A 26,045-nucleotide genomic window follows, 5' to 3' on the forward strand; every position below is an offset into this window, starting at 1 on the left:
AGGCTGACAAGATTACCATGGGCCACACTCCACATGGACAGGACAGCAAGGTCCTCATGAAGTCTCTGCAACAGTCCCCACAGCTGTCAGGAGCTACCATCTGTAGCCCTCTCGAAGGGCTGAGATTGAAACATGCACCTAGGGGGCTCACCTTGGCCTAGAAGCCCCACACCCCGCCAGAGGCAGCATCTCTTGTTCAGGCACACCCTCTAGGGTCCACAAGAGACATCCTCAGTTACAAGAGTCACTGCACTCAGGGAAACCCAAACCTATGGCTTTCCACCCACATTTACAGTTTATATATAGTCCGTCCTAATCCAGATGCAATTCTCCTATTAGGGGCCATTTTTATCATTGGAGATGTTGTCTGGTGATAAAGATGGCCTCCCACTTTTACCCAGATTACGGAGAATAAAGCCAACAAGATAAGCACTAGTAAAGGAAATTCATCCATAGCGGAAAAAAAGGAGTTTTTCTAACACATTACTACAGCACATTATTGCAGCACCTAGCATGCCGTCTTGCACACGGATGGTACTCGACAAATAGTTGCCAGTGAAGAAATGCAGGTGGCAGGCTTTATTATGCCTGCACAGTTTATATGTGGCTGACAATTGTCACAGCAATTAGTGACCCCTTTATAACATGGCTAATTTCACTGACTCTGCTATAGGGATTTTTCATCTATACTCAAAGCTGAAACATTCCTACCACATCATCAACTCAGCAGATAATCGCCGACTGAACACATGCGGGTGGGCGGGCTATCATGACCACTAGGCCTTTTGGTAAACCCACCTAAGTCCTCTTAAAGGAAATATCTGGTCAAACTAAGCCATTTTCAATTAAATTACTGTTTGCAAGGTGTCCATTTAGAAGAAAGACGTTCGGGACTAAATAATACTCAGGTGAAGTTCATGTGTTAAACCAATGGTAACACGGCACCACAACTGCAGCAGCATCAACTCCACCAACGACATGTATAAGCACCTGTCGCCTCCCACCCGGGCCAATATACTCTGCAATTAAGCATTTTGATCTTTGCCCATCTGATACGTTTTCTAAGAAATGTGAGGTATAATTTACATGCAGCAAAATACACAGCTTAATGACTATGTATCCATATCCGTATATTTTCATCTCACTGTTCTTAATATTTGCATTTACTGTATTTCAAGGGACATTGAATATTTTTTCATAGACTTAGAAACCATTTGAAACTTTTTCCTGTGAACTGTGCTCATATTCTTTATTCACTTTTCGGTCAGCTTGTGATCTTTTCCTTATTTTTTTTTTTAATAGAAGCACTTTTGGGGGCACCTGGATGGCTCAGTCGGTTGAGTGTCAGGTCATGATCTCGCAGTTTGTGGGTTCAAGCCCTGCATCGACTTTACCGCTATTAGCACAGAGCCCGCTTTGGATCCTCTGCCCCCTTCCTCTCTGCCTCTCCCCCACTCACTTGCTCTCTCAAAAATAAATAAAAGTATTAAAAAAAAAAAAAAAAGAAGCCCTTTTCACAATAAGGAAACTTGTGGCACAAGTTGGTGATCTATTTCTCCTGGTTTGTACTGATTAGAGCAAATTTTCATGGTGTTATGTAAATATGCTACGTCCTTCCTTACCTTGGTCTATGTGAGCTCTCATGAAATGAGACAGAGGATTACAGCTCCCTGTGGCAAATGTGTTTGGCTCTGTATCCTGCTATTTCCTATAGTTTTTGGGGGTTTCTTCTTTATAAAAGTTGATATGTTTGGTTTTAATTATGAATTACACTCTTTGCTATAATAAAGTGCTTTTTTGTTTGTTTTAGAGAAAGAGCACATGAATGAGGGGGAGGGGGAAAGGAAGGGGGAGGGAGAGGGAGAGAATCTCAAGCAGGCTCCACACTCAGCACAGAGCCCAAACCAGGGCTAGATCCTATGACCCTGAGATCATGACCTGAGTCGGACATTCAACCTACTGAGCCACCCAGGCGCCCCATAAAGTGCTTTTTTAAGGTATGCATAATATATATAAAATGTAAAAACAACATAATGCTGTTTTTGTACTTCTTCCTTTCCCCTCTGAATTACCTAGTAGGCCTGTGTTCATTCATACAAATATCATAACAGTTTCCGTCTGTGACCCTCCTGGAGATGTGTCTTAAAAGTTTGCACATGATGACATTTCTATTATCTAGCTATCGTTTAAAGTTTCTCTGTGACTCCAGCTATACAGATGAGAAATTCATCCTATTTCCATTTTAGTGTCCTCCTTTGCTTCCCGACTTTTCTGGCTTATTTCATTTCTATATTGTTTAATTTTCTCATCTCCAGATATATCCAAGAGAAAAAGAGTTCACAGACGTTCTCTCTGTCAGCTTTAAAGTAGAATTCTGAAAACATGCTTTAAATATAACAAAAGAGAACAATTGAAAGGACAAGCGATCAAAATACTCAACTTCATTGATCATCTGAGAAGTGCAAACTAAATCCTTCTGTAACATAACAGTGCATCCGTCAGATGGTCACAATGAAAACTGGACAGAACCCAGTGTGGACAAGGGCCTGCAGCAGCGAGATCGGGCACTTTTGTGTGCTCATGGTAGATGTAAACCAGTACAGGCACTGTAAAAACTGTCTGGCTAAAACTGAGCATATGTACACCTTCCGACCCACCAACTCCACTCTTAAGTATAAACCTAACAGAAACGCGTCAGTACATTCGCTAAATGACATGCAGAAGAAAGTCAGCAACAGCACTTATAGCCCCATAAAGGAAACTCCCCAAATGCCCATCAAAATTACACTGGATAAATGAGTTGGGACACACTTGTGTGATGGAATACAATACAGCAGTGAGAATGAATGGATCTACAACTACATGCAACACCATGGATCAATCTCACAAACACGACATTGAATGAAAGAAATGAGACCAAGAGTATATACTACATGATTCCATTTACATAAAGAACAAAAATAGGCAACACTAAAACCTAATCTATGCCCTCAGAAGTCAGGATAATAGTTACTCTTGACAGAAATGGCAGGCAGCACCTGGAAAAGGAATATCAAGGGGGTCTTCCAGGATGCTGGTAATTTATGTTCCTTGATAGGGACGCAGGTTAGATCGGTGGATCCGGCTTGCGAAAATTCAATAATCTGTACACTTACAATATGTAGTTTCCCTGCACATAAATAACTCTTAAATACAGAGTTCATATATATGTATATATACAAACAACTACACATATCTGTGTATTTCTCTGTAGTAGGAGAAACAAATACATATTATATTCTTGTGCTTTATTTACTTTGTACTTTTGAAATTCTGATGCATTTGACATTTTGCACTGGCAAATACAAAAACTTGTTAAAAGGAGTTGATTTTTATTTAGCTGCCCTTAGCCAAATAATGGGACTTTGATCTGAATAACCATCTCAATGAACCATGGCAGCATTTGGAATATTGTAGGAATAGAGCAATGTTACCAGAAAAAAATTATACAGAGATTTTTAATGGGTACTTAAGAACACCTGCTTATTTTACTGAGCATCACAAATTTAATTAATTTAGGATAAGCCTGTACTGTCCCACAACAATTTATAGTTTCATAGTGTGATAAATTATTTTAAATTGGACTCCTGTTTTTATTATAACGTATGAAGTTAACCAAAGAATTTTATCTTCAGTGTGTTCTAAAATAGACTTAACTATCTCTTCCATCCTCACCCTCACCCACAAAAATACTCCTTCAATTACAGCAGCAGCCCTCGGTCATGAAAGAAGATAAAAGGCAACTGGCTCACACAATACGTCTCAAGACATCCCTCAGACAGAATATGAAAAACTTTTAATAAATTAAACTTTTCTGTCTGTATGATAAGGCTTCCTTCAAGGATTTCCTCAGGTTCATTTAAAAAAGCTCATCTTGGGGCACCTGGGTGGCTCAGTAGGTTGGGCGTCTGACTTTGGCTCAGGTCATGATCTCATGGTCCGTGAGTTCAAGCCCCGCGTCGGGCTCTGTGCTGACAGCTCGGAGCCTGGAGCCTGCTTCGGATTCTGTGTCTCCCTCTCTCTCTGACCCTCCCCCATTCATGCTCTGTCTCTCTCTGTCTCAAAAGTAAATAAACGTTAAAAAAAAAAAAAAATTTTAAAAAGGCTCATCTTTCTTTTCCTTCATTGTCGCAACTTAGTAAATCATTAAGCACAACAAGTCGCACCAATAATCGTCCAAATACTTCCCTTCACATAGAATAGTGTGGGTGATCCTATCAAATCATCCTTAAGTGTTCACTTTAGATAAATAAAAATTTTATGACACTGAAAAAAAGATCCCATAGGGTGCCTGGGTGTCTCAGTTGGTTAAGTGTCTGACTTCAGCCTAGGTCATGATCTCGCCATTCCTGAGTTCGAGCCCCGCGTCAGGCTCTCTGCTGACAGCTCAGAGCCTGGAGCCCTGTTATAGATTCTGTGTCTCCCTTTCTGTCTGCTCCTCCCCTACTCATACTCATTCTCATTCTCTCTCTCTCTCTCTCTCTCTCTCAAAAATTAAGAAACAAACAAACAACAACAAAAGAAAGGAAAAAAAGATCCCAATAGCATGGTATACAAATTAAAATGACTATCATGTCCTAAGTCAGGGGAGCCTGATAATATCATATACAGCTGGACTATTCATTCTGGCAACTTGCCTTCACACACAGGAAAGGTCCACATCAAAAAGTAAAATATATGTGGAATGTTTTGTTTTGTTTTGTTTTGTTTTGTTTTGTTTTGTTTTAGAGAGAGAACACGCGCCAGTGGGGTAAGGGCAGAGGGAGAGGGAAAGAATCTTAAGCAGGTTCCACGCTCAGTGCAGAGCCTGATGTGGGGCTGGATCCCACAATCCTGGGATCATGACCTGAGCAGAAATCAAGAGTCGGTTGCTCAACCACCCGACTGAGCCACCCAGGTGCCCCTATATGGAGATATTTTTAAGTGCAATGAAGAATTCCTACTCAAATGCTGTCTGACATCGGACGGGAATAAACTGTCAGGTACATTTCAGGATGCAGGAAACTCAGTGAGGTTTTCATTCTGCCAATAGTTTTATGGGTCAAACCACTTATGGTATGTCAAGGGCTTCAAGGGCCATACATTTCTAGATGAAAAGCTGCTCTAGAGAGGGCACTCTGCATCTAAAGAAAAGCATTTTTTTTTTTTTCAAATAATACCTTTAAGACATCCATGTATGGGTTAGGAAAATGGGAAGAAATGTATCTTTGTTTATTTCTAACTCAAATCTAAGTCCAATATTTTAAAAAGCTATCCCTGATTTTCTTTCAAGGGTGGACTTTCTTTACAACAGTATCTAAAACCCATCAGAACCTAAGTCACACTATTCATTAAAGAACGAACATAACTCTGTATGCACACTACACAGATAAGCAAGTTTACTGTGAAAAAACAAGGACAAAGGCCCTTCACTGGAATCCCAAAACATCCCGAGGTGAAGCCATTTGGACAGTCAAGCAAGGCCTCAAGGACATCATCTCAGCCAGTTACAGGTGTGTCACACATGTCACTGTATCACCATAACCACCTCTGTAATGGGCAACACAAAATAGATTCAGAAAGGTCTTCAAACAAGTCTTTCATTCTGTAAAAGTACATTTTCAAACCATAAAATGCATGGGTAGAATTTTAAATCTTACTCCAAGCACCTCAATTTCCTTCCACTAATGGAGATTATGTGGCTAATCCTACTGCATGCTAAATTTCCATCCATAATTGATAACTATTAGATACTTAATCATTTCAGGCTTCGTGGATGAAATCTTACACACAGAGCCCATAATGAATGCAAAGGCCAAGGTGAGGGTAATGTAAAGGAGACTGGCTAACTCATTCAAAGCTTTACCTAGCACTTATTTACTCAAATCAATACAACGAGTGCGATAATTGTCTCATTAAGATCTAGAAATAGATGTCATTACTCAAAGAAAATTATCCATAAATCTCAAAAAAACCCAACCTGATTCCCTTGAGCAAGCAGCGTTTTCAGTCTGGCTATTTCAGCACGCAGCTCACGGATGAGTTTGACGTTGGCGTCCTCATTAATAGTAGGCTTGTTGATGATGTTTTTGGCTCTATTTGCATAGCGAAGAGTACTTAGGGTTTCTCCATAATTGACATCAGCAGGTGAAATGGCTGTGAAGAATGAATTCAAAAAATAATTTATCCAGCACTCCGTGTTTCATTTAACACAAAGTTGGTTTGTAATTTAAAAGTCAGATTAACCCCGGGTCATTGGATAGACTAAATATTCATTGCCATGGTAATGAATATTAAAAATTATCTAAGATTTATAGGAAAGGTGCTCACTATACCAAATTAAATGTCATTTTGCTCCTCTTAAGTCTAGAATCAGCTAGCTATCTAACCAACTCTAAAATGAGATACGAGACTTTCCACAGTGCTTTAAATAAGGAGTTTTCTCTGTTGAAAATATAGGAAGAAGATTTTAAGACTATTTATACTTCTCAATACTACATAGAAATTAAAATACTTTTAAAAGTTCCGGCAAAGTCTACCACCTGCAAAAATCCATGGTATTATTACTTTTCAAAAGAGTCAGTAGATGAGTGAATTCTTCTCCTCTAAAGCTTTGGTTAACCACTCCCCTGAACCCCCACCACAGCCTTTAGGGTTCAGGTAACTAGATAGTTGTATCTGGGGTACATACCCTAGGTTAGATCCCTTTTCTCTACCATAATGCATGGCCTGGGGAATGGGGGAGACACAGAGACAAGAAGGGAAGAGGAGAAAAGGCAAAAGAAAGTGGGGTTAAAAGTTTTTGAGTTCTTCCAAGCAACTGTCTCCCCTTTGTACATCTTTTTCTGTTACACACTTCTTCCAGTGAGTGAAAATGCAGGAGCATTTGCACAACACATGGCAAGTTTATCTAACTAGGAAACAGGAAAGAGAGTTAATAATATGATAGTGTAGACAGGGATCACAGCGATTTTCTTCAAGATAGAAAAACTATTATCTTTTTTAAGATTAAAAAAAAAGGCACTATTTCCTAACGAGATGCTTTAAACTTACACATCTACAGTTAGTTCACATAAAACACTATATGCTGGGGACAAGAACTTGAAATTCTTACTGGCGATCATGATGGTTTTAGAGTTCCCGCCAAGGCTATCTTTCAACAGCCAAGTCAAAACAGAATCTCTGTAAGGCACGAAAACTTGTTTCTTCTTCACAAGAGGGTTTGCCGCGTCCTGAGATAAATCAGCTGCACGAAGGAAGAAGAAAAAGAAGAAGAAGAAGAAAAAAAAAAAAGAGTAAAGTTTTTTCTCTAATTTGGCTTCAGAAAACCTTGAGGCTATCCTCTCAGACTATAACACAAACATTATACATAATTGCTTTGTGCTAATACAGTACCACGAAGAGTAAGAGGGGCAGGGGACAAGCAGAAACCCACCTAAGGCAGAAATGACATTTCCCAGAGTCACGAGGGATTTGTTAATATTCCCCCCTTCCTTCAGTCTGACCCCAGTGGCACCGGTGGCATCCGCTCGCTCACTTCCAGCAAGATCGACTAGGTGGATCTTACTCACGGTTTCACACGGCATTTCAGAATCAAATTTTGCCTGTAGCAAAATATAAAAGCAAAATTGAAGAGGTGTAAAGAGCCCTGATGTTGTCTGTGATACAAATTCTAATTATTTTCCACTTCTCACTGTGATCTCTCGGGGTAGGGTTTGGGGTTTTTTTGTTTTTTGTTTTTAATTTTGTTGTTTCGTTGGCCTTCTTACTGGTTATAGAAACTTCCAAATGAAACTGAATACACCAGAAGTCTACCATATGTAATTCTTAAACTTTCTGAAGATATCTGTTCCATTACTCAAATCACTCGGTCATTCTCAACAAAGGCTTACTAAGTCTGACTGTAGTAGAACAGGACATAAGTCACTGTGGGCACTCAACAAAGAAAGTAGAAGTAAATAAATAAGTAGTTTTGTTCTCATCTAGAGTCTTCAGCATTCCAAGCACAATGGCTCTCCAAAATACGATAAATGTAGACAGTTATTAAAAGACCATTTGACCATTATTCAATGTCAAAACTTGTTTCACAAATTATAAAACACTGAAAACCTTAAATAGTGTATTCCTTGCTTCTGAATTCTACCAAAATCTTACCTTCCCAACGACTTTTAACCTACATTTAACAGTCTGAGCCAAAATGCCAAAAAGAAATTACCATATTTTGATAGAAATGTAAGCCTCTTAGAAACCAGAGGTGGCCATATCCTAACTCACATTAACCAGAAAGAAGGAGAAAATCCAAAAAACTACAGTAAATCATAAGCAAAGATGTAACAAAAGGTAAAGATGTGGAGCATTTATTAGGAGTTGTTCTGACTGATTTTTGAGAATTTTTTTTATTTTCTTGGTTCTGGGATTCCCCTCCTGAATAAAATACTATTTTTTGTATCTGATATGTTCAATGGCTAACATAGGCCAGGACATCCCCAAACTCCTAACACACGCTTAAGTCCCGAGAGGACCCTACGTGTTTGCATTCATCTGTTCTACTGGCCTAGGTCTTAAACTATTTACCTTCAGTAATTCCACACACAGTCACAACACACCTCACCTCATAATCAGAATAGTTCTTACACTGGTACCTAAAAACGTTGGTTGCCTTTTAATATCATTCAAATAATCATAATCAACATTGTGGGGCGAGTGCCATGGAGCGATAATGTACCACAATGAGTTACTCACCTTGGCCTCCAGCTGGTCTGACTTGCAATCCATTATCTCCCACAGAGCTCACAACACTGAAAACTTTTGCTTAATTATGCAAAAAGCAAGTTTTTTCTGTCTAGAACAGGGCTGAGGCCTGCTAACTATTTCTTGAGGGTACACATCTGGACATTTCAAATGACGGTGCCTGTAACCACGGAGAAACTGCACACAACACATGTTCGTCTCTAATTAACAAGGAGATGACAGGCCTTCACCTTTGCCTGCTGCTGCTCCTGGTTCAACAATGATCGGTCCTCAGCTGGTGCTAATCACCAAGTAAAGACCTCGAGGATGGAGCCAGCCGGCCCCCCAGCTGTCCTCACCTGAGTGAACTTGATGGTGAAGATGGCATGAGACCTGCTACTGACGTCGTTCATCCCAGTCGCTGCTGTGGTTCGGTTGATATTTCCTGCATCCATGAGTTCTTCCACATCACCGTAATTCTGTACTAAATGTTTGGATAAATCTGGGAAACAAGCAGAGGGCGGGGGGGCTGAAGAAATCTCCCTAATATATGATAAACAGAATAAGAAATTTACCCCTAGGAAATAACACACAACTGTACAAATTTGCTGACTTGTTTAAAGATCTTGCTTGTTCCTACGGTGTGGCAGTTTATAACACAGACTCGGGGATCAAGTCCTACTCTGCTGCTTACCAGTGGACTTACATGGTTATGCACAAGTCACTTAACCTCGTTGAGCCCCAGTCACCTCTGATAACGTGTACCTATCACATAGGGTATTTATGATAAACGTTAGCTATTATCATCGACCTCATGAGCATTAGTTATAGCAAGGGAAACGTAAACACTAGCTTCGTGCAAAACCTGAGAGCATTTTTTTTAATCCTTTAAAAAACGTGTCATTCATTTTGTGGGAACATTCATATGTTCGGAAAATCAAAAGCTATGAAAGATATACTGTGTAAAGGGTTTCCCACCACCCATCCTAAACCCACTTCTCACTTCCCTGTGTCAGACAACCCAATGTAATTAGTTCCTCCATACTCTTCTAAAAATAACCCATAGATATGCAGGCAATTACATACATGGGTGTGTGTGTGTGTGTGTGTGTGTGTGTGTGTGTGTGTGTAATTCCATTTGTATCCTGCTTTTTTCTATGCAATAATATACTGAAGAATATTCTGTATCAGTTAAGGTGATTCTTCACTCATTTGTATGACTGCAAAGTGTTCAACTGTATGCATGCACCATAACCAATTTTAACCAGTCTCCTGTTGAAACTATAGATGTTGTTTACATTCTATTCGCAATTACAAGTCACGCCGACACAAATAATCTTGTATATAGGTCTTTTCAGATATGTGTGAATATTTCTGCACAAAAAAAATTCTTAAGAGGCAGAAGTTCTGGATCAAAGCACATTTGAAATTTTGGTGGATATTGCAAACACCGTCCTCCATAGAAGGCAATTTACACCCAGAAGCAGCAATGGATGAGACTGTCTATCGCCCAACACTGTCTTAGGCTTACTTACATCTGCCAGGGATAGGTAAGAAATGGTATCTTGAAGACTTTTTTATTTTGCTTTTCTCTGATTATGAGTGAGGCTAAGCATTCTTTCCTTCATTTAAAAATCATCCATATTCCCATTTCTGTGAAGTCTATTCACATCTTTTGTTCATTTGTCTACTTGGTTGTTGAGTCTGTTGTTATCGGGTTATGGAATCTCTTTATTATTGGGAAATTAGTCCTTTGTCTGGAACTTGGATGGAAAAGATTTTTCCTACTTTTCAAGTCGTCTTTTTACCTTGCTGACTGCATTTCTGCCAAATTTTTATTCTGTTCTGTTTGTTTGTTTTTTACCATTTCAAATTTAACACTTATTTTATGGTTTCTAGGTTTTAAGTAAATTTTTAAAAGACTTCCTTTCTGCAAATTTCTGAAAGAAAAAATTAACCCACAGTTTCTTGTAGCCATTTTATTGGCTATTGAAAGTAGTCACTTTCAATATTAAAATATTTTTTCCATTTGCCATTTATCCTGGCACAAAAGCTGAGTTCTGATGCCAATTTACTTTTTTTTCCTCCCAGACAGCTTAACCACCAATATTTGTCCAATGTTTGAACATCAGATTTATTAGAAACTAAATCCCCATAAGTATCTACATCATATTCTGGATGTTTTCCTCTGTCTGATTATTCTGTCTCCTCATAAGCCAGCTTTATAATATGTTTTAACATCTGATAAGACAATTAAAGGGAAGCATGAAGGCACAGTTAGCCTAAAAGCTATTAACAATAATAGCTATTCTACGCTCCACAAAACAAATACATAGTTATGCACCTTACTTTGGGCATAAAAGGCAAAATTTTCATTGGAAATTTAATAAAATGCAGATGGGGCCTGTTAATACACCTGATGTCACCAGGTGAAAAAGACAACCAAAACAGGAACACCTTTAAGCCCATGACCAGTTCTCAGCCTTGCCTCCAACGAGACGCAAATGCAGGACAACAGCCACAGGAAAGCACGTCTGTGATTCCTACAGGCCAGCCACAACTCAACGCCTATGCCAGGAAGTTGAGAGGAGCCAGCCTATTCATAAATAATTAGCAGGGGCCAGCCCTTCCCCCACCATTACTTGTGACGTTCCTCACAAGTGTCTGTGACGCAGCTAGTGTGTCACAACACAAATGCCAAGGACCACAGCACAGGAAACTCTGTCAACGCTCTTCTCTCAAGGTGAGAGGTCTTATAATCTCCATACAGTCATAAGCCACCATTAAGGTCAGTAAAAATATACCGCTAAGACACAATGCCCCTTAAAGAGGCAGCCTATAGGGTTGGTTATCTTGCCTGAGAACAGGAAAACAAGTTTCCAGAGAGTTCTTATTCTGGAAGCCAGAGGAAATCTATTGGCAAGCCCACAAAATCAGTGAATGCTCAATGAAGTATAAATTCTTACTAGTGATAGCTGTAGTGACGGCACATGTCATCTTTGCTATAATAAAATGCCAAAGATAAATCTTTTGCATATTGCCATTATCTCACATTTCCCCCTGAAACTACTGTTCTTACGGAAATTCCCAAGAAGAACAGAGCTGTGAGATACTTGCTCTTACCCTCCACATAAGGTCCTTCTTTTGGATGCTCTCGGACTCTTAAATTGAAGGTTTTGGATGACTTCCGCCTAAGTAGATCTCGCACACGTTCATTATAAATTTCTAAGTAGCTAAAAATTTTAAATAGGATTGAATTCAGTGAAATAATTTCAGACAGTAATAACAACAAAACAACAACAATAACAGCTGCAACATACCTTTATAGACAGTAACCATATCTATCAGGTACCATGCTTAGCACTTTAAGTGGATTACTTCATTTAATCCCTACAACAATCCACAAGTAGGTACTGCTATTATCCCCATTTTACAGGTTACATAGTGGAGGTGTAGAGTGTTTTAAACAACCGTTCAAGGCTACACAGCCACTGAGAGGTTGGGCCAGCCAGAAAGACCTCTGATCGCCGTGTCTGTCCTCAAACCCAATGATGAGACTGGTTCCCCACAAAGGTTTTATTTCAAGGAGGAAAAAGACTCCTCATCCATCCAGATTTATTTTAAGATTAGGTGTACAGTGATCCTACTAACACAAAGAATAACACAAACCTTATTTAGCTAAAAGAATAAGGCAAGTGAATGGGATACACACTTCTAAGTCGAAAGCTCGCTCTCTTTCAGATAAACATCCTAAGTTAGAGTTTCTGACCTAGAGGGATTTTTTTTTTTTTTTTTTTTTTTTTTTTTTTTTGGCCAGCCTCCCAAATCCTAACCCAAATTGCACCCAAGAAAGTCACTGAAAACAGACATGTTTTAAGCTTTACTTCCAGCTCCGATAGTACAGGAGGGGAAAAGGCAGCCTCTCCCTTCAGGAATCCGCAGGCCTTATCTTTTATCTACTGCTCAAGCCTAGAGAGAAGCTACAACCAAGCTCACATATTCAGTTACTCAGGCCACGGGCCCTACCTGACTTCAGTTCGAAAAGATGCTTCATCCCATCTGGTGGTTTCATTTATTTGACTGAAGAGCCCTTCACAAATCCGAGGTATTAAGCCAGAATCGCCCTGCAGTAAAAGAGGAATGTCACAGCTGTCACTTGAAATAAAAGCAACTGATGGCTGAATCTGCAATTTGCCAGAGTGGATTCAGACTCAAGGGGCCTGCATGTCAACCCCAGGCCTACCACTGCAGGCCCCTGACACACCATCTACCCCCTCGGGACTGCTTCCCATCCTCTGAAATGAAAGGATGAAGCTTTCTAGCTTCTACATGCTGGGTCTAGGGTAATGTACAGCTATCAGCTGTTAATCAGTTGAATCCTGGCTTGAAAACAGATCTATTCCTTAACTTTTAAACAAGATGGTCTACAGCTGTAGAATAAATGTGGAAAAGCTCATAAGGTCAAATGACCAAAGAAGGTGAAATATATGCTGGGAAGAAAAGAAAAATACCTATGAAATCTTCGTAAGCACTCAAAGTAGCTGATAAGTCTTAAAATTTAGGTGACAGGACCACATTAAAACATGTAGTGTATCCCTCCTTTGATGCACTAATCCCTACACTGGCCTTCCTAGACAGATTTTAATAACATCATATTACTTATACAATGTGGGCATCTTCAAGAATATTCATGTTTCAGCCAGCATTAACAAGCGACAAACCTCAGAACGATGCTAAAGATGAGGCCAAGTATTCTCGCCAGGAAACCAAAACTTCAGAGCTTCAGTGTTTCCCTCCAAAGACCCTCTCTACCTTCACCCAACATTCCCCCAACCCCAGCAAAAAAATAAAAGAATTAGTGGGGCGCCTGCATGGCTCAGTCAGTTGATCATCCGACTTCAGCTCAGGTCATGATCTCACGGTTTGTGGGTTCGTGAGTTCGAGCCCCACATCAGGCTCTGTGCTGACTGCTCAGAGCCTGAGGCCTGCTTCGGATTCTGTATCTCCCTCTCTCTCTGCCCCTCCCCTGCCCATGCTCTGTCTCTCTCTCTCTCAAAAATAAATAAACATTAAAAAGAAAAATTAAAAAAAAAAAAGAAAAGAATTATCTTTACAGCTTTAAGAGATTTTTTTCCCTTATACCATTAAGTTGGTACCAATTCTTATCAAGGAAAACTGGGCTTTTCACCATATTTTTTGTTCATCCTTTAAAAAACAAAACAAAAAGGAAGACCCAAACAGTACTCAACCGAAAGGTCAGAGTAAAACAGGTGTAATTTAGGAGTACTTTATGAATGTTTAACTTAGGCAAAATAGCTACTAACAAATCGACATGTAAATTTCATTTTTTTTACAGAAGGTTTTTTCTTTTCTTTTTCTTTTTTTCTTTATTTTCTTTTTTTTTTTTTTTTGTAAAGGCACAGTGGGAAACTCAGAAGGGAGAAGTAATGATAAAAGGAAATGTGAAACTCCTGACCCTAACTGTTTACTCTCCTATTTATTCTTCCGTTCTGTTCAGCATTGAGGATTCACAAGACAGCATCCATCTACTTCCGTAAAGGAAAAGGCTGAATTTAAGAAGCCAGGTCACAGGCACTCAAATACTTTCATCTGGAAAGACCCACCCTCCTTTAGGAATGCACTGCCACTACCTTCCATGAGCCACCAAACTTGCAGCACTAAAGACACCACGTGTCTGCCAGCAGGAAGCCCTGTGACCCCCTGCTCGCACCTCCACATCTAGAACTGGCCACAGGTCTGACAGGCAGTGAAGAGAGTTTTTACTGGGACATAAGTAGAACACACAAACACTACCTAGATCTGGAGAAAACACAGAACAAGATAAAGTTCCTGCAATAATGTATAGCTTTTACTTTTCCATATTTTGGGGTAAGTATAACTTTAATGTCTGTTAGTTTATACAGCATAACTACTAAACTCTACATACTCCGTAATTACATAGACTCCATACAAACTACATAATTCTCTTTTGATGTATATGCTGGAGTTATGTAGTACCTTCCCACCAGAGAGTTAGATTTTCTTTTTTTTTTTTTACATTTTTCTTGGGGAAAATATGTTTTGAATAATTTTAAAAAGAACAGAGTTCAGTAATTTTATTCAAACTGTTGTGTTGGCAGAAAAGAAGAATAAATTACTTGTGGGCCCAGCATACTTTTTTGATAAGATTATAAAGCCTTTAAAAACGGAAAATGAACTGAGACTTGCATCCATTATTCATGCTTATAAACTTAAAACTATTTCTAATTTAAAATCTCTCAAAGGAAATTTAGTCCAACTTATTACTGAGTTTTATCTTATTGCTAAAGAATGATCAGAACATGAAAAGCAAGTTAGTACAGACCAAGTAGATAAAAGAGATAATTCTATCAGTCCAAAGAGAGATAATAAGAAATTTTCTTCCCACAGTGTAAAACAACGTACAGAATTTCCCATCATAGTGTATGACTTTCCCGATCCAGTTTGCCCATATGCAAAGACACAAGCATTATAACCTTCAAATGCAGACTTCACGACATCTGTGCCGAGGGTGTTGAAAACCTGAAAGCAGGAAAAAAAAAACACAAAAGACACAATTACCATAGATTTTAGTAAGAACCCCTTTAATGTTGACAAATATTCTTGAATGCTACTTTCGTCTTGCAAGTATTACACCACATAAATAAAATCATCGCACAATTATTAACAACAGAGTATGTATGTACCTCAGTTTTTAATCAAAAGGAAACTTTTTAAGGAAGAAAAAAGCAACCCCATCCTTTTTCCTACTTAACAAAAAATTCCTGAATGTAAACAAGGCAAAATGACAGTCATGTCTAAGAAGCAAAGATGCTTTTAAAGCATGATGATTTACCATTTCAGAATTAAATAAACTTACAAAGTTATGCATTCTATCAGAGCTTCCAGAAGCTAAATATTCAAAACCTAAAAATCATTGCAGCCAGAAGTTATTGCCCAAAGCATGCCAAATCAATACTGTCATTTGAAGAGTCCGGCTATTCATCAAAATAAGTCTCAGAAGGTTGAGTGATGGGTGGGTGTGAATGAGGCTGGGAAGGCCGGGCTCCCCTGAGTTAGAGTCCAGATGCTTTCTCCTATTTGAATATTGGCCTCGGATGGAGAAGGCAGGGACAGGAGCTGTGTGGGGTCTGGGGTTGTGCCTACACTGGCCTGAGACCGTGTCTGATGCACCACTCAGCTGCAGTGGGACACTCTGGGAAATGAAACAGGATGAAGGACAAATACTTCGCCCAGACAACTGATGTCAGTGAGGCCAATCGACATGTGTGGCCATCCTGAGTACACCCAGTTGGGAAGGGGACCAACCAAAGCTGTCCAAACCCCACAAACCTTCACGTTGCCCTTTCCCCTGTCAGAGAGGAAGCATGATTGGGTTCTTAGAGCCAGGAAAAAGTGAGGCACTGTTTTGTGGAGTCACCACAGTCCAAGGTGGGAGCCTCATTAACCCTTCAGGCATGTTTAGTCCGTGTGAGTGACGCTGAATCAGCTGAACTTGAGACCCATCATCTCCCCTTCAGGGTTCTAAGCCCTGCAGCCAGAACACCCATCCTTAGACAAGGCTGATAAACACTAGGCCCCTCAACCTCAGCTCCACATAAACTATCCCTGCTACTAACACAGCTTATCATCCAAGGACAAAATATAAACACAGTCAACTGGACTTTAGCTTTCTTCAGGTACCATCTTGCCACCATCTTGCTTGGACTTTTTTTCCTCAGTTTCTCGGTCAAAGATTTCCAAACTATCATTTCAATCGAGTCACTTCCAAAATGACCAGTCTCATTCATACTGTTAATTTGTATCCATTTCAGCTCTAAGAGTGGATATTTTCTAGTCCTATTCTCAAATTCTGATGACTTATTCAACTCTCAATGGTAATAGCAGGTCACAAGGAGTTCACATATTGGTCCTCATAAAATGCTACAGGGTGAGTAAGCATCACTTAGATCCATTTCTCAGGGGGAGAAGTGAGATGAGTGAACATACACAGTGAGTGGCAGAGATGGGATTTGCACCTGGGTATTTCTGACCCCAAAGCCTGTGCTAAACCCTTTAGTGTCCTCCTCCCACACCCTCAACATCAAGCATGAGGCCCCAGTCCTCCCTGAAAGGACCTCCTCCCACAAACCATGAAGAGGCAGAAGCCAGGAATCCCAGGGAGGCTCAGGGCTCCAGACTACCTGTCTAAAATCAGTTTTCACCATGGTATATGGAACATGAGGAAAAACTCTAAATATTTCTTCAATTCTCTTTGATTAAGCAAAAAATAAAAATCATACGTCATTTTTACCCTATCATGGGGTGCCACTGGATAGGAAGTACAGCCTTCCATAAAGTTCTCAAAGAATAAAAAAAGGATCTTCTGTAATACCTTTGTCTGAGGCTAAAACAAACTCATTGAAAATATATTTAAACCAAACCCCAACGTTTTCAAAATAAAATTCTTTCCCAGGATTAAAAATCCCACCCACCAGGCTGCCTATGTGGCTCAGTCGGTTAAGTATCAGATTTTGGCTACGTCATGATCTCACATTTGGTGAGTTCAAACCTTGCATAGGGCTCTCTGAGGTCAGCGTGGAGCCTGCTTTGGATCTTCTGTCTCCCTCCCTCTCTGCCCCTCCCCTGCTCACACTCTCCTGCACTCTCTCCGTCTCAGAAATAAACATTAAAAAGAAATGTTTATAAAAAAATCCCACACACCATTTTACTATTACCTATTTCTCCACAAAGCCAACTCAGCTAGATTTCTCCAACAGATCTGGGGGCCTGGAACAGGAGGAGGAGGGTCCTGGTGCTGGTGAACATGACTGCAAAACAGGCCTAGAATATGCAGGTCTGGATGCACCGAGACCCAGGCCGGGCTCAGTCTCAGCTTCAAGTAACCCACCCAAAGTTGTCCCAGGACCCAGAGAAGCAGCGGGACACTGTCCACATCTTTGGGGTTCTTGGCAAGGAAAACAGGCTACCCCAGTGCAGCTCCCAGGAAGGACCTGTTTAGCATCAATATCAAACCAAAGTGGAGAGGGAGTGGCTGCATTGTGAGACCGAGCTCTCCTCTCCTCGACTGGCACTGGCGACCGACATCAAAACCCGGCTGAGATCCTCACCTGGCCAGGTGACCCAAATAGCTGCATATCTGAGCACAGATTTTCAAGTGGATTTCCAGAGCGATCCAAGGCATCCCAGGGCCTCAACTGAGGGGAACTGCCCACAAGAGGGCACTGTTAAAACAAAAGACTCACCCATTCAGCTTGTCAACTGGGAGATCTTAGGTTTCAAGTTTCTCCAGGGTTGAATCAAGGAGATCAAAGCCTCCCTTTGGAGTTTTGAAGAACCATTAAGAAAATCAGACCTTATTTAATGGTCTTTAATTTATGTGAATACAGACTTAAATTGTCCAGTGATTTTTTTTTTCCAAATCTAAAATTAATTTGTAAGGAAGAAATATTACTGGTCATCTTACTTGCTATTTAACAGTAAGGGAAACTTAGGTTGAACTCTAGTAATAGGCATGATGTATTTCCTCAAGATGCCCCTCTATCCAGATGAGAAGGATAAAAAGGAGGAGGAAGAGAAGACCAACATCATGCTAAGCTTGCATCTTCCCCTGTTTATGCAGGGGTACAACCTGACAGCTCAAATCCTGGGCCAGAGATGACAGCATGAAAACTTTAATCAGTAATCAAAATTGAAGCTATTTTTAACATTAGGGGTGAGGGAAGATTACCCTTCTCTTTAATAGAGTTTTAAAAAATAGGTATTTTCCTGTATCTATGCTGATTTTATTAACATGTGCTTCTGCTAGAAAGTAGTACTGTATTTACTAATACATCACCACGCTTTTTTAGTTTTGTAATTTAGTGGAACAATCTCAGGTTATTTATATAGTCGAAAAACGCAAAACACCTGAGAAGAGATGCTACCCATCACTCGAAGCATGGAAATTATCCCTATCAGAAGCTTTGCACAAACTAAAACTATTCTTAAACTCTGAGCATTTATTTTTAACTTCCAAAAGAGCTAAACTTGTTACTCTTTCCCTGATCTTGACTCTTGTAGAACCAGGAAATGTCATCTGTTCCCATAAATTAACCACCATCTGTAAACGACTTCTGTCAGTCAGCAAATGTTTACCGAGCATCTCCAGTGTGCCAGGTCCTGCTGTCACACACTGCTCTGCTCCTCCCCCCATGGACTTTCCCTCAGCACAGCCCTCTGTCCCCAAAAGGCCTCAAATTCAGGTTAAATAAGGAGGAAAATCCAACCGTTTGCTGTGTAAGTTAGACATGGAAACCTTCCTGGCTCTTCATCCATCATCTCTTGAGGACATTCTGAAGACTGTGGAATGAATTGGCTTTACCCTGAACAAATTCCCTCACACCAGCCACTTCATTTTTATTCCTGCATTAAAGCCCAAATCTGGATTCCAATACCTATAACATTCTATTCCTCACCAGACTCCTAGCTGCCAATGTTGATCAGTCCAGTTACCTCAACAGCAAAGTTATCTGCGCTGCTGTGAAACAGAAAACCACAGGCCCAAAATGGAGTCACTTATGCTAGGCCAAGTCACCAAACTGAGGTTCAATACCTAACCTAACTGCAGTTTCAAACTCCCCCAGATATGCAGTCTCAACTGGTCGGTCAGGAATTTTCTGATCAGCACCAATGAGGTCATCTCCCACATGGGCCCTCTCCATCCCCCAGAGGAAGATGAGGTGATCTACCTAAACAACACCCTCTACTCTTCTGCCTAAGGGAAGATGACCTTGCCTGAAACAATCTTTTCTTGTGCTACTTGTCCCACCCTGTTCCTGCCTATAAAATCCTTCCATCTTGTACAGCTCTTCAAAGCTCCTTTCTACTTGCTGAATGGGATGCTGCAGGATTCATGAATCGATGAATAAAGCCAATTTGATTTTCAAATTTACTCGGTTGAATTTTGTTCTTTAACATTCCTCACTCATTTATTCATCAATAAGGCTGCCCTATTCATCTATCATTTAGAACAAACCAACCTTATGCCCTGAAGACCCTCCAGTGGCATCTCCCCTGCCCTACACATCAGCCCCAGGATCTCATCTCGGCTACTATTAAGTCCATTAGGTGTATGGACTTGAGCACATTATTTAAGCTCAGAGTCTCTTCGACAAAGAAAAATGGAGCTAAAGTGAAATCTGGCTTTCTGAGAATGAAGTGAGACAAGTACATGAGTGCGAAGCAGAGTTTCAGACACCAACACAAACTCAAGCAACATTAGTTCCTGGCCCCTCTTTCATCCCAGGCAGCTAATCGTTCTTTATGGCTCTCAATCTTATTGCTGTCATCCTTTCAATTTTTGCCCTGATGCTGAATCCACACATTCTGGATACAAACACTCCAATCTTCTCCTTTGAATAATTTCTCTAAGTTGTCTATCTTAACTCCAACATTTACATTGCCTCTGTAAGCCGACCTCTTCCACAAACTTAACCAATGCTTAAGTTAACCAATGTGCTTAACCAATGCTAAGTTCTCCAATGTCGAGGTGTGCAAATCTGCTAAAAAATGCAGTTTGGTTCAGTGGGTCTGGAATTGGTACAGATTTTGCATTTTTAACATGCTCTAGGCAATGCAGTGGTTCTGGAACATGGACACACCAAGTTGCAAGCAACTAGACAATAATACCACTTTAAGATGCCACCGCAAGGATTATAACCCAGGGTAGGCAAGACAGGAATTCTTATCTTAGTTGTAACACATGCAGTCCTAAAGCAATATATTTGAAGAAGCTGTTAAGAAGCCAGGAAGAAGCCCATATTCCTCCCCTGTACCGATGCTTCCCCATAGCTCTGCTCTGTTTAAACACCCAACTGGTCCCACCCAGGGAAATCCCCTTAGTCTGCTCACATGCAGCATCAATATGCAATGGTCTCCTGGGAGGATCTCCAAGTCTGTTCTTCTATGCCATGTCACATCCACATTTTAGACCATAAAACCCTATAGCACCGGTTTCTTGGACAAATTACAGCTACATTCTAGATTCTAGAAAAATTCTGAACAAAATGCCCATTCCTTCTAGAACCCTTCTTTCGAGAATCCTAAAATGGTCCACAGGAAGTGGGGCTTTGGTCTGAAATCTAACTTCCAGAGCCCTGCATCACAGCAGGACTCAGAGCTGAGCGGCTTATTTGCTGGGCTTAGCAATATACAAACGGCGCTCCCCAAATGCTTTATTTACACAGCTCCTTCAAAACGGTAGTCCTTTCCAAGTTTGGGGGTGGGAGGGTGGGGGGAAGTTATGATCACCATGCTTAGAAGTGAAAAACAAAATCAACTTTTTGGGGACTGAATTCTTCTCAGGCTTAATGGTGCTATGTAACAAAGCTAAGTTAGCAGAGGTAGATTTTACATAAATTATATTGAGAAAAAATCAGCAAGATGTTTTATAGAGTTTCAGGATGGGCATTTTTTTCCTCAATATGGAAATAAATCAAAATAAAGATTATGAAAATATCATACCATCTCTTGTGAGACATAATCTGGACTTTTCGTATCAGCAGAATAAAAAGAGAAGTCATAGGTGAAGGTCTTCGTCCGTTCTCTTCCTGAGTCCCCGGTCCCTCCTTCTGGTATCTAGACAGGATTGTGATAATAATGTAAAGAGCACTGCTAGCTAAATGATCTATCCAATTCAAGAAAAAGAAAAATCCATTAAAAATGTATAATGATCACTTGACTAAAAAAGCATTTAATTCTTCCTGAACACCCTCCTAAATACATAGGGAGAGAGAGAGGGTAGGAGGGGGTAAGGTTGGAAGGAAGGGAGGGGAGGGGAAGGATGAGGTTGGGGGGAGAGAGAGAGAGAGAGATCCTAAATTCCTCCCAGCAATCCAGGCTATGATATGACCCAAGGCTTCTTTTCTGGACTTTTTATTATGATTATCTTATATGAAGCCAACACTCTGGCCAGACTCTTCTTTCCTGGCTTCAATTCTTTTTACTGTTCCCTCCAACCAAAACCAACAGAGTCAGGGTCTACAGAACTCCAAGGGGTGCCATTCACATAGATGGTGATGTGACTAGAGCCCCCTAGAGTTGTGCAGCTTTGTAGCCCCACTGTAAACTCCAGGTGGGATGCTTCCTCTCCCATGAAGCTTCCCTTGGGCACTACGACCAGAAGTAATTGCTCCCACCTCCGAGAGGCTATATTCTCCCAGGACATATTCTGAGCTTACTGCAGATATTTGCATGTATCTTGTCTACCTTGCTATATACTTAAATTGAGCCAAAAACCATGTTTAAAAATCATCATAAGCCACCAATGCTTTACACAGTTCCCTGGACACATGCTGAAAAAATTTAATGAGCATCATATTTTCCAATATAATTCAGACTCTATAAATACACAATTTCTACGGTTCTTATTAAAATGTTAAAAATCTGGACATCTGTTTTTGTTAAATCGGACAAGAAAATGTTTGTAAAACTCAAAAGGCACCAGAACAATCAAGGAAAATTGATTCCATAATGCACAAAGAAGAGAAGCATCCAAAGCCAAGGGTCTCTTTGCTCTGTTCCAGTAAATATAATTTTTTAAAGATTAAACTTGTACCAAAGCATGGTGAGCAGACAGATACATGAAGCAAAGCAAAGCAAAGGTAACTAACAGGAGGTGATGGTCAAGTGATGACAGGCAGAAATACAAGTAGATGTGGGAGGTCAAAGGAGGGCAAGCCAGGTGGGGCCAGACAGAGCTAGAAGGTACCAGGATTGTGCTCAGAGGAGAAAGAAAGACATTCCACTGGAGAATGCCTGGGGCAAAGGGACACGGAGCCTCAAAGAAAGCCTATCAAATTATCTAGAGCATGACCCAATTGGAAGAGAGGAGCATTCCCCAGCTTCTATCACTGGAGATCAAGTAGACTACTTTAAGATTCCAAAGTATCTAGTCCCTTGAGCCACAAATTAACACAAATCCAACTAGAGATTGATCTGCACTTGGCCATGGAGCAGCAGGCCTCCGAAACCCCAACCTGTAAGTTAATGACAAATTTGGGAGGACAAAGGGGCAGAGTCCACCAAGCACATGATTTACTATTATTAATTTTACACTCATATCTCCTACCAAGTGAAAAGTATTCACAATTCTTAACAAATTCACTGACCAAAGGGAAAAATAGGATATTGTAAGTGCAAAAGGAAGAAATATGCCATCCTAGAAAATTCTGGGTTTTTCCAACTTTTTCAAAACTTTTTTTTTTAATTTTTTTTTAACATTTATTTATTTTTGAGACAGAGAGAGACAGAGCATGAATGGGGGAGGGTCAGAGAGAGGGAGACACAGAATCTGAAACAGGCTCCAGGCTCTGAGCTTTCAGCACAGAGCCCGACGTGGGGCTCGAACTCACGGACCGCGAGATCATGACCTGAGCCGAAGTCGGCCGCTTAACCGACTGAGCCACCCAGGCACCCCATCAAAACTCTTCTAATTTTTTTTTAATGTTTATTTATTTTTGAGAGACAGAGACAGAGTGTGAGCAGGGGTGGGGCAGAGAAAGGGAGACACAGAGTCCAAAGCAGGCTCCAGGCTCTGAGCTGTCAGCACAGAGCCCAATGCGGGGCTCAAACCCATGCACCGTGAGATCATGACCTGAGCCGAAGTCGGGACGCTTAACCAACTGAGCCACCCAGATGCGCCTCGACTGTCTTTTACAGAAAAAAAAAAAAAAAAAAATCCATGTTTTTAAATCTTTCGTTCCCTGAATTTTTAATAATAATGTAAGTTCCCCTTGCCAAGTTTAAAAACATGATTATTTTCATTAAGAATGTAAAGAGGGGCACCTGGGTGGATCAGTTGGTCATATCCAACTCTTGGTTTTGGCTCAGGTCATGATCTCACGGTTTGTGAGTTCGAGCCCCATGGCAGGCTCCACGCTGACAGTGCAGAGCCTGCTTGGGATTGTCTCTCTCTCTCCCTCTCTCTCTGCACCTCCCCTGCTCGTGCTCTCTCTCTCAAAATAAATAAATAAACTGAAAAAAAAAAAAAGAATGGAAACAAATCTAGGGCCAACAGTTACTTAATGATTCACAAAATGCAGCTAGATGCCAGGCTAAGAATCTAGCACAGGATACAGGATAACATTGTGTAGTCGGGGCTAAATCTGTGAGTTTGCACACCAAGGCTACAGCTTGAAGGTTTTGAGATCAAATAAAACTAGGGGGCAGGAGAAGAGATAAAACATAGCCCTTCACTTCATGACTGAGCCCTAGACAAGTACAAGTTGACGTGGCTAGCTGAACTGAGAAGGAGGGGTAAGGAAATGGCAGATGTGTTTTATTTACCCAGAAATCATTTTGACAATAAAACAAACATGGAGGCTCGTGGAGTGTGGCCAGGTTGCTACTTGCCTTTAAGTTTGTGATTGTTGTTTTGCTTTTCTCCATTTGAATAATGAATTTGGCTTCCAAGTCCTTTTCCCTGCAAAACAAATTCAGTACTAGTTAGGAGAGAAAAGATTGTTTTTAAAACATTTGTTTTATTTACTTTTTACATATGGGGGTTTGTTTTTAAATGGCATCTGAAGCACAATCTGTGACACCACTCCTCCCAAATCTTTACTAATACAAACACAAAGACACACAAAACAGATGCCACCATCAAAAAACTTAAGACTGACAAATCATGTGTTCTCAAAACCTGGAAGAATCTCTAACTGCCAGCCAAGAGGAGTGTAAATTAAATGACAGAAACCGTGGAGGGCTGTGTGACTCAGGAAAAAAGCAGCCCCACCTACCTGGTTATAAAAGACACCTTCTCCCCTCCACCCAAGAGGAGAACCAAGTAGAAAACTGGTATGAATGGTCGCAAACAGGTGCTGCTTCTAGAAGCAGCCAGGGCACTGCCACCTCCTCCCGCCTTCTTTCCATATACATTCAGAAACTGCAGTGCCTGGAAAACAGCAGAACTGGAAGTCCACAGGACTCCTGAGAACAGTTCTGGAGAATAAATAACCATGTATCTATACAATGGAGTGGTCTGTTACTGACAAAGGAATGAGGAAGGTCTCTATCAACTGTTAGGGAATGGGAGCCAGGATGTATTGTTAAGAGGGGAATGAAAAGTGGAGAAAAGTATACCTAGGATGCTAGAATTATAAGAAAATAAAACAAGATTATTTTTTAATGACCTAAAACAGATCAGTGTTTTAGTGCAGTTGAAGTGCAGGTCATGTGTTCCATGTTAAAAAACAGAATTAAATTAAAATAAAAATAAAAGGGGTGCCTGGGTGGCTCAGTCAGTTGAACATCTGACTCTTGATTTCAGCTCAGGTCATGACTCATGGGATTGAGCCCTGCATCAGGCTCTGAGCTGACAGGATAGAGTCTGCTTGGGATTCTCTCTCTCCTTCTTTCTCTACCCCTTCCACATGTGCATGTGCTCTCTCTCTCTCTCTCAAAATAAAAAATAAAAATAAAGTGACCCAGGGGCGCCTGGGTGGCTCAGTCGGTTGGGTGTCCGACTTCGGCTCAGGTCACGATCTCGCGGTCCGTGAGTTCGAGCCCCGCGTCGAGCCCCACGTCGGGCTCTGGGCTGATGGCTCAGAGCCTGGAGCCTGCTTCCGATTCTGTGTCTCCCTCTCTCTCTGCCCCTCCCCCATTCATGCTCTGTCTCTCTCTGTCTCAAAAAAAAAAAAAAAAAAAAAAAAAGTTAAAAAAAAAATTTAAAAAAATAAAAAAATTAAAAAAAAATAAAGCGACCTAAAACATAAAAGCTGAAGCAAGTGAACTGGCATACCACAGTGTGACATTTAATTAATAATTTATTATTTTTAATTAATAATTTTAATTAATTTTTAATTAATAATTTACTTTTAATTAATAACTTATTTTTTAATTTACATCCAAGTTAGTTAGCATATGGTGCAACAATGATTTCAGGAGTAGATTCCTTAATGCCCCTTACCCATTTAGCCATCCCCCCTCCCACAACCCCTCCAGCAACCCTCTGTTCTTTATATTTAGGAGTCTCTTATGTTTTGTCCCCCTCCCTGTTTTTATATTATTTTTGCTTCCCTTCCCTTACGTTCATCTGTTTTGTATCTTAAAGTCCTCATATGAGTGAAGTGATATGATGTTTGTCTTTCTCTGACTAATTTCACTTAGCATAATACCCTGTAGTTCCATCCACATAGTTGCAAATGGCAAGATTTCATTCTTTTTGATTGCTGAGTAATACTCCATTGCATATATGTGCCACATCTTCTTTATCCATT

General features: G+C 40.5%; 1 protein-coding gene across 4 annotated transcripts in view; it reads right to left on the reverse strand.

The window, feature by feature from the left end:
* KIF16B (kinesin family member 16B) overlaps positions 1 to 26,045 on the reverse strand; it is a 288,455-nt gene that overhangs the window by 224,657 nt on the left and 37,753 nt on the right. For 3 of the 4 annotated variants that reach the window (XM_015539589.2, XM_015539588.2, XM_007086799.3), the window contains exons 2-10: positions 24,181 to 24,250; positions 21,292 to 21,405; positions 15,193 to 15,309; positions 12,775 to 12,872; positions 11,872 to 11,981; positions 9,108 to 9,250; positions 7,454 to 7,622; positions 7,133 to 7,264; positions 5,999 to 6,174 (exon numbers count right to left, since the gene is read on the reverse strand). In XM_015539589.2, the coding sequence (XP_015395075.2) occupies positions 5,999 to 6,174; positions 7,133 to 7,264; positions 7,454 to 7,622; positions 9,108 to 9,250; positions 11,872 to 11,981; positions 12,775 to 12,872; positions 15,193 to 15,309; positions 21,292 to 21,405; positions 24,181 to 24,250 (1,129 nt within the window). Of the gene's footprint in view, positions 1 to 5,998; positions 6,175 to 7,132; positions 7,265 to 7,453; positions 7,623 to 9,107; positions 9,251 to 11,871; positions 11,982 to 12,774; positions 12,873 to 15,192; positions 15,310 to 20,679; positions 20,791 to 21,291; positions 21,406 to 24,180; positions 24,251 to 26,045 lie in introns of those variants that run through there. The other variant, XM_042980931.1, reaches the window with a different exon arrangement.

The sequence above is a fragment of the Panthera tigris genome, chromosome A3 (genome assembly GCF_018350195.1).
Source record: "Panthera tigris isolate Pti1 chromosome A3, P.tigris_Pti1_mat1.1, whole genome shotgun sequence".
NCBI lineage: Eukaryota > Metazoa > Chordata > Mammalia > Carnivora > Felidae > Panthera > Panthera tigris.